This window comes from Gymnoscopelus braueri (assembly GCF_963280865.1).
Source record: "Gymnoscopelus braueri genome assembly, chromosome: 4".
Lineage (NCBI taxonomy): Eukaryota > Metazoa > Chordata > Actinopteri > Myctophiformes > Myctophidae > Gymnoscopelus > Gymnoscopelus braueri.
The window spans coordinates 12,639,212-12,649,204 of NC_137605.1; the positions used below are offsets into that span (position 1 = coordinate 12,639,212).

Here is a 9,993-nt window from a genome sequence, read left to right on the forward strand (position 1 = left end):
CATCTATTAAGACTTCAGACTTAACACCGTGCTGTGGTGTGACTGACCTTGTTGATGAGTGTCATGGCGTAGACCAGCAGCTCAGTGTCCACTCCATCCTTCTCATCCAGGATCTCCATGGTGTTAGACCACAGCTTAGTGACTGCAGAACAACATTAACATGTTACAGTCTTAACATAAATAACATACAACAACAATAAAACACAATCATACATATTATCGTTGCTGTCGGGCAGAAACCTCCGAAATCTCCATAACTGTTTGTGTTTTTTCGTAAATGCGCCCTCAAAAGTAGAAGATCTGCAAGCCCTAAACAGTTTTGGACGATATGCAATACAGTAAACAGTTGGACAGTTCTGTACGTGAGGAAATATATATTTCGAGTTGAAGAAAATCTAAGCAATTAAGTCAAAATACGTTTTTTTTTACTTTTGAGGCATATAAAAAAGAAGCATATTATGAAATACTCAGCATATTGTTTGGTCATTTGAATTGCAAACATGTTAACCCCAAATAGTAAGTAAAGTAAGTGAGGAAGTCGGTAGTGTCTTATTGTCTGTTATCGGTCTCATCCCTCCTTTTCAACGCACAATGCAAGCCTCCCCTGAGAGACGGAGCGCTGATAAAGCTAGAGAACAAACCTATCAGTGATAAAGCTACAGTATAGAGAACAAACCTATCAGTGTGGTCGTAGCGTTGACACCGACGCGGTCTGATAAGAAAGAGCAGTAAAGAAGCAGTTGGAGCTCTACTACAGCACAGTGTGTGTGTGTTCATCTTATCTTCTGGCTCAGATAAACAAGTCCTACAGAGAGCATTATTCCTCATGTCGCTGGAGGGTCCACAATGATAAAAACACACACACACACACACACACACACACACACACACACACACACACACACACACACACACACACACACACACACACACACACACACACACACACACACACACACACACACACACACACACACACACACACACACACACACAAGAGGAGCAGGATGGTTGACGGAGGAGGCTCTGCATCCTCGTCCAGGAGGAAGAAGCAGCAGCAGCTTGGCAGATCCACCCTCCACCCCCCACACCCCCCTCCACCAAAAAAGACTCTGTTACAAGTAAAGCTAAGGTAGTCAAAATTCACTTGAGTAAAAGTGCAAACGTATTACTATCAAAATGTACTTAATGTACCAAAAGTAAAAGTAGTCATTATGCAGACGGTCCCATTTCACAAGTTTTCAAATGTGTAAAATGTATTAAAAAAATCCTTTGAAAATAGCAGATCTACAAGCTGGCTTTGCGACGCGTTGTGAGCTTGTAGATCGGCTATTTTCACATTGCCAAAGTATACTGTATATAAGTGGTTTTGTAATAACAATCAAAATCTACAAAGTAACTAGTGACTAAAGTTATCAAATAATTATAGTGGAGTAAAAGTACAATATTTGTCTCTTGAGATGTACAGTAGGGGAGTAGAAGTAAAAGTACTGAAAATTGGAAACACTCCAGTAAAGTAAAAGTACCTCAAAATTGTACTTAAGTACAGTACTTGAGTACATGTACTTAGTTACTTTCCACCACTCCCCCCCCCTCCACGGCAGCAGACCGGGTCAGAGCCATATCTCCCTCTCTCTCTCCAGGAGACCGGGGGTATCGGGTTTACCCTCCTTTATTACGCAACGGAGGGGAAGTGATGTGGGGCTATAAGACCCAGCTGCAGTAGTGTGGAAAGTAACGTATTACATTTACTCAAGTAACTGTTCTTTGACGATGATTCTGAGGCACTTTTACTTAACCTGCAGTATTGCTGTTACTCGATACTTCAAACTTCACTCCACTAACCTCTCAAGAGGCAAATATTGCACTTTTTACATTACAATTACTTAAGCTAACAACTTTAGTTTAGTTATGAGGATTTACATTATTAACACAAAACATACGTCAACCACTATTTTATACTTCGGATATTCAAAAACAGAAATTGTGCTTTTTACTTTGGTACGGTGCGTACCAAAGTACATACTTTTATACTTTTACTCAAGGTAAATTCTGAATACAGGCCTTTTACTTGTAACAGAGTATTATTTTATATATTATTGTGGTATGTGTTTCAACTTTTACTCCACCACTGCCGAGCTAAGACGGACCACTCCCCCGCCCCCACCCACCCTCCATTCTGCAGTGCTGCAGAACACAATGCTGAGCTGTTAGATAGCGGGGGGGGGGGGGGGGGGGGGGGGCAGGGTAACCGGACCCCGCCAGGGGAGAGAGGGTTACGGTCTTTTTTTCCAATAAGCCCCCGCTCTGCTCCGCTCCACGCGGGGCTCCGCTCCTCCAGACAGCTGATCCAAACGGGCCGGGTAACGGGATCCGTACTGTAGTCGCTTGCTCCTGTGTCACCAGAGAGCCCCGCTATACGCCCCGCGGATACAGTACCGCTACGCTACGCCACGCCGCCGGCCCAATGAAATATTTGTAAGAGCATCGGCCTTGAGTTCCATGAGTGTGAATTAACCCATTAAGACCTGAAGCCGATTCTAGAAATGTCTTCTAAATCCCAACAGTTTTCTGAAAAACGTATGTTTCTATATCAGTGGTTCTCAAACTTTTTCATGTCAAGGACCCCCAAAATGATATGTATTTAACCGCTGACCCCCATCTCAAAATAGTTTGTTCCAGGGACCCCCAGAAGCAAAGATTTTAGTTAAAAATTTTCTCTTTAAAACAATATATATTCAAAGATTTGCACACATGTTCACGATTTTTCATAAATAGCAGATCTACAAGCTCAAAGCGCGGCACTCGGTGCCGCGCTTTGAGCTTGTAGATCTGCTATTTTTGAATAGCCAAAGTGTAAAATAATGCTTTTTTTTTGCTCAAATCAAAAAAGTGACACAGATGCGTTCCAGGTCATAAAGGGTTAATTGAACTCTTGAGTGTAAAAAAAAAACAGAAAGCAGAAAGCACACCCTCGGGGGTTCTGCTAAAAAACGTGCGGTGTGGGTTTTTGTGTAAATCAGCGGGTTTCTCGACTCTGGTTCTGGGGGAAGCCTTGAGTCTAGCTGTCTAATCTAATTTAAATCTGGGGAACGTACACTCTGAGAGTGTACACATATTTAGGAACCAAATGGACCCTTTACAGGTCCCGTTTGCACACGCTCAGAAGTCGATGAAGACTCAGGGGTTTTTACTGTGTAGAAACCAGCAGTTCAAGAGGTACATAAGGCACATAAGGTAACGTTAGCTAAATGTTTTAGAACGGTGGTTTTCAACCCTTTTTCATATCAAGGTCCATTGTTTATTTTGGCATTTGAGCCACTATGGACCAACATTTGATGAGATTTAGACTCTGCAGACCCAAGACTTAGAATATTTTGTTATCGTCGGATACGATTTTGTCCACAATTCCATGCTGTATTGATGTTGGTGCCAATAGGAGAGATTACAGGCAAACGTTGATCAAAATAACAATTCCTTAATTAAGTAATGCAGATGTTTAACAATAATTTAACTCTTGAGAGCGGAAAATGAAATTCAATTTACACTCTCAAGAGTTAAAGATCTATAAGGGTCCATTTGATTACCAACTCTCCATCATTTAGCTGGGGACCACCTGGAACCCCCTCAAGGACCACCAGTGGGCCCCGACCACTGGTTGAGAACCACTGTTTTAGAATGTTAAATTTGAGTTTAAAGCTGCACTACGTAACTTTCCTCTTCCACCCCGGATTTGAACCCGGTTTCCTGCGCAAGTGCCGACATGTTTTACCGTCGAGCTAATAGAGCCTGCCCGCTTGCTCAGGGGATAAATTGAATCTTGACCATCAGGTCAAAATTTGTGTCAGATCATATGTCTAGGTGAGACTTGACCTTTGACACGATCTAAATGTGTCAATAGAAGAGCAGGGAGACAAAATACAACCACCCCAATTGTATAAGTTATATTGTATTAACATACTCTACTATACAGATTGTATACGTTATATTGTATTAATATACCGTATTTTCCGCACTATAAGGCGCACCGCACCGTCAGTGCGCCTTATAGTGCGGATGCGCCTTATAATGCGGTGCGCCCTATATATGAAAATAATACATTTATTGAAGGTGCGCCTTATACTCAGATGCGCCTTATAGTGCGGAAATACAGTACTCTACCATACAGATTGTATAAGTTATATTGTATTAACATACTCTGCTATACATATTGTATTAACATACTCTATCATACATATTGTATAAGTTATATTGTATTAACACACTCTACCATACAGATTGTATAAGTTATATTGTATTAACATACTCTACCATACAGATTGTATAAGTTATATTGTATTAACATACTCTACCATATAGATTGGACAGAATTCAAATGTAACACATTGACTGCCAATCACGTAGATCTACGCGAACCGCTTAAAAGCCGCCACGTGCCAATCGCGTAGATCTACGTGAAGAGATTTGATTAGTTGAAGATCTAGACTCCTATCCACTTCCTTGTTAACTTAAAACTTAAAAATGCTGTATTTCGGCTCCTGAGTACTTTTTTTTTCCAATGAAAAACTCTGGCACTGGCTAAAAAAATATGAAATAATTCTGGCAGTTCAATGTAAAAAAAGAAGTGACATAGTGCCAAACTACAGTACTTGTTTTTTTAAAAATCCTTAAAGGGATACTTCACTTTAGGGCCGGGGGACACATTTAAAAAAAAATATTAAAAATAAATGAAAAAAGTTATGGAAAATTCATGGCCCCCTCACGCATTAGAGTGTCCTACTAATGTGTGAGGGGGCCATGAATTTTCCATAACTTTTTTCATTTATTTTTAATATTTTTTTTAAATGTGTCCGGCCCGAGAGTGAAGTATCCCTTTAAGTATTCAAAACGACATGCTTTTAAAAGAATACCTCTCTTGGTGTCCACAGCGTTCACAGCCTGTATGAGCAGCGAGGCGTTGGCCTCGGTGTATTCTACAAACACCAGCAGGAGCTTCAACGCCGTCTTCACCACCAGACGAAACTAGAAGGAACACACACACACACACACACAACACACACACACACACACACACACACACACACACACACACACACACACACACACACACACACACACACACACACACACACGTCATGTAACAACAACAACAACATTGCTGTAACACGAACGACTGTAGGACGTTGACATTGCATCCTTAACGCGGACGGTTATCATTTCACACAGCGACTTCCTGCCTGGCGAGTGTTGAGGGCTACTGTACGATAAGAGAGGTGCTCTTATTACTGTAACAGGAAAACACAACTCAAATAGATATATTTAACCCATTCAAACCGGGACGCATCTGTGTCATTTTTTTAATTTCTTTGGCTATTCAAAAATAGCAGATATACAAGCTCATAGTGCGGCACCGAGTGCCGCACTATGAGCTTGCAGATCTGCAATTTCTTTAAAAAATCGTGGACAATGAGTGCAAATATTTTTTAAGCAAACATTTGCAACTCAAATCTTTGCTTCTGGGGATTCTACAAATGTCTTCTAAACAGTTTTTTTTTTTTTTTTTTAACTTATGTTGCTATAATTAGTGATTCTCAAACTTTTTCATGTTAAGGACCCCAAAATGATACGTATTTTGCCGTGGACCCCCATTTCAAAATATTTTTGAAGCAAAGATTTGACTTAAAATGTAAAAAAAAAACATACATAATTCAAAGATTTGCATACATTTTCAAAATTCTTCAAAAATAGCAGCGCCGCACTATGAGAAATCTAAAATGACACAGATGCTTTTTCTCTGTCTTTAATGGGATAAAGGACATGATGGGAACACACAGTTCATGTCTTCATGTTTAGAATATCACTTATACCCACTTAAACCCCTATATACTTCCCCCATGGGGGTCTCTAGTACTTGGTCCCCTCCTTTCTTTTTAACTCTACATCTAATCCCTTCACCTCTCGCGACGCAAAAGTTCCGCCTATTTGGCTGAATGTTTGCAGTATTTACAGTTTAGTCCATTGGTTTCTCAAAGTGGGGTCCCCAGCAAAATGTGTCAATATAGCGTCACAATCATTTTAACCACTTTAACCTTTTATACTTAAGCTATTCAAAAATAGCAGATCTACAAGCTCATAGCGCGGCACTCTGTGCCGCGCTATGAGCTTGTAGATCTACTATTTTTGAAAAATGTGTGCAAAGCTTTGAATATATATTTTTTTTAAAGCGAACATTTGTGTCTCAAATCTTTGCTTCTGGGGGGTCCCCGGAAGAAAATATTTTGACATGAGGGGGTCCGCGGGCCAAATACATATCATTTTTGGGGGTCCTTGACATGAAAACGTTTGAGAACCACTGCTTTAGTCCATATATAGACATGAATATCAGAATAAGTGAAATAGACATAGTACCAGAGAGTACATGGAGGGAACTCACAGTTCTATCCTTTGGTGTTTTTTTTAAACAGAGGAGAGGATATAGAGGGCCCGCCGGACCGCCCTGTACCGACACATGCATTCTATTTGAACGTAATAAAATCCCCTGCAATGATACCGAGACGTGTCCAAAAAAACAGAAAAGGAAAGAAATCTAACGTCTTTAGATATTAAAGCAATTTGGAGCAGTGAAAAGATATGATCCATGAGTGAGAGCGGACAGGGGGGGGGACTGGAGGCAGCTCTGGCCCCAATAAAGGGACCCCTCTTCCGTATAGTGGGCAGACAGGCCTGCTTCTTTGATGAGAACCATGCGGCCCACTTACCAGTGGTGGAAAAAGCACTCACATTTTTTACTTAAGTAAAAAAAAATCAATCATCAATACTGCAATGTAGAAATACTCGGTTACAAGTAAAAGTCCGGAATTCAAAATGAGTAAACGTACAAAAGTAGGCAGAATGTCCCATTTCACAAAGTTTTCAAAGGAATAAAATGCAAAAAAAAATGCTAAAAGATCTACAAGCTCACAATGCGTCGCGATGCGACGCATTGTGAGCTTGTAGATCGGCTATTTTCAAATGGCTGAAATATAGTATATAGGGCTGATGGCTGAAATGGTTTTGTAATAATAATCAAAATCTACAAAGTAACTATAGTAACTAAAGTTTTCAAATAATTGTAGTGGAGTAAAAGTACAATATTTGCCTCTGAGATGTAGTGGAGTAGAAGTAAAAGTACAGAAAATTGGAAATACTCCAGTAAAGTAAAATACCTCAGAATTGTACTTAAGTACAGTACATGTACTTAGTTACTTTACACCACTGCTGCTTACATATGTCTACAATCACTGAGGAGAGGGTGAGACCAAATGCACTGTGAAAAAAAATGAAAAAAAAACCCTGATGGCGCGCTCCCACCAAAACATGGTCGGCTAGCGTTAAACGCAGGTTGTGCGCGGCCACAGTTTTTTGCAGACAGCGGATTCTAAAAAACGGGAGTGACGAACCTGTCACTCACTTTCAAGACCCTCCCCGTGGCCCCGCCTTCTGCCTTGAGCACCATGGTGCTTCCTGAGTCTTGGGACGGTCCGCCTTCGACTCACCCGATTGGACAGAGGGGGAAAATCAGCTCCTGCCTCCAGCAGTTTTATGCTTCAAATGGACAAGTCGTGTAGAGCGGATAAACGCACGGTCTGCGCGACATGCGGAAAGATCCGCTCTTGCGTGAATCCACGCATTTACATTGACAAAGCATTGGCAGATTCTGCCCAGAGGTAAAATAAAAGTGCGTGGGAGCGCGCCCTGAACATTCAGTTCACTCTGAGATGTGTGTGAATGTAACCAAATGGACCCTTTACGTTTATGGGGTTTACATTTTGGTTACATTTGCACGCATCAAAGAGTTACAAATACAGAGCTTTGACGCTTTGTAACGTCGTCTTGCAGTGGTGTAAAGTAACTAAGTACATTTACTCAAGTACTGTACTTAAATACAATTTTGGGGTACTTTTACTTTACTGGAGTATTTCCAATTGTCTATACTTTTACTTCTACTCCACTACATCTCAGAGGCAAATATTGTACTTTTACTCCACTACAATTATGTGAAAACTTTAGTTGCAAGTTACTTTGCAGATATCAATTATTATATTATAAAACATGCATTAACCACTTTAGCCCCATTTTATACCTGGCGACGCGTTGTGAGCTTGTAGAGCTGCTATTTTCAAACATTTCAGTACTTTTACTTTTGGTACTTTAAGTACATTTTGATACCAATACTTTTTACTTTTACTCAAGTACATTTTGAATTCCGGACATTTACTTGAGTAACTTAAGTAAAACACGTGAGTACTTTTTCCACCACTGCTCTGTTGTTGCTGCTGTCATGATGCGGCCAAAAAAAACGACTTTGACCACTAGGGGGCTTAGGTGAGCTGTGAGAAGTGTTTTTTTTTTTAAACAGAGGAGCTAGCTGGCTGCCTTGATGCTGAAAACTATGTGAGGTATGAGATGCTTTTGGAGTCGGTCAGCTGGGCGACTATACTGTAAATTAGACACTGTGAAGACATTACTGACCCAAAACAAAACATATAAATAGATTTTTTTGATTGTGGAGTGTTGATGTTTTTTTTTTTTTTACCTTGGATCCAACCAGGCTGTAGAGCCACTGAACAGTTTCATTGTGGGATATGAGGCCGTTCATCCCATCCACGTACAGCATGATCTGTCCAAGAGCTGCAGAGAGAGAGAGACAGAGAGAGAGACAGACATAGGGAGGTAGAGAGAGAGAGACAGAGAGAGAGAGACAAAGGGAGAGAGAGAGAGAGAGAGAGAGAGAGAGAGAGAGAGAGACAGACAGACAGACAGACAGACAGACAGACAGACAGACAGACAGACAGACAGACAGACAGACAGACAGACAGACAGACAGACAGACAGACAGACAGACAGACAGACAGACAGACAGACATAGAGGGAGGGAGAGAGAGAGAGAGAGAGAGAGAGAGAGAGAGAGAGAGAGAGAGAGAGAGAGAGAGAGAGAGAGAGAGAGAGAGAGAGAGAGAGAGAGAGAGACAGAGAGACAGAGAGAGAGAGAGAGAGAGAGAGAGAGATTGGTTTAACACACATCTGCCATTTCAGTTTAGCGGCTGCCTCTTGGTCACCACATTAATCTTCATGCAGCCTTGGACGTGTCAGCGCCTCAGAGAACAGACACTAGTAATGAGAGCATGTATTCTGTGATCTGATGCTCTGACACACTGTAGGCCTAACGCTGTGATGGGAAAACAACCAGAAACAACAGCATGATAACAATCAGTGCATTCAGGTGTCTGAGCATTCATTCAACCAAGTACATTCAACATGCATGCTGTACATGTGCCACGCACGCACGCACACACGCACACGCACGCGCACGCACGCACGCACGCACGCACGCACAAACGCACATGCGCACGCACAAACGTATTCCTAAACTTAACCTCAGTAAAACTAGGTCTAACGCTAAACTTATCCTAACCTTAACCTCAGTAAAACTATGTCTAAACCGAAGCTTATTCCTAACCTTAACCTCAGTAAAACTATGTCTAAACCGAAGCTTATTCCTAACCTTAACCTCAGTAAAACTATGTCTAAACCGAAGCTTATTCCTAAACCTTAACCTCAGTAAAACTATGTCTAAACCGAAGCTTATTCCTAACCTTAACCTCAGTAAAACTATGTCTAAACCGAACCTGATTCCTAACCTTAACCTCAGTAAAACTATGTCTAAACCGAAGCTTATTCCTAACCTTAACCTCAGTTAAAACTATGTCTAAACCGAAGCTTATTCCTAACCTTAACCTCAGTAAAACTATGTCTAAACCTAACCTTAACCTCAGTAAAACTATGTCTAAACCAAAGCTTATTCCTAACCTTAACCTCAGTAAAACTATGTCTAAACCGAAGCTTATTCCTAACCTTAACCTCAGTAAAACTATGTCTAACCCGAAGCTTATTCCTAAACTTAACCTCAGTAAAACTATGTCTAAACCGAACCTTATTCCTAAACCTAACCTT

At 40.9% G+C, this 9,993-nt stretch overlaps 1 protein-coding gene across 1 annotated transcript in view; it reads right to left on the minus strand.

Annotated features, from left to right (window-relative positions):
- The window catches only part of LOC308083436 (FH1/FH2 domain-containing protein 3-like), a 179,897-nt gene that overhangs the window by 53,280 nt on the left and 116,624 nt on the right, over positions 1 to 9,993 (minus strand). The window contains 3 exon segments of the mRNA XM_080425750.1: positions 48 to 142; positions 4,911 to 5,022; positions 8,576 to 8,670. Coding sequence (XP_080281876.1) covers positions 48 to 142; positions 4,911 to 5,022; positions 8,576 to 8,670 — 302 coding nt within the window.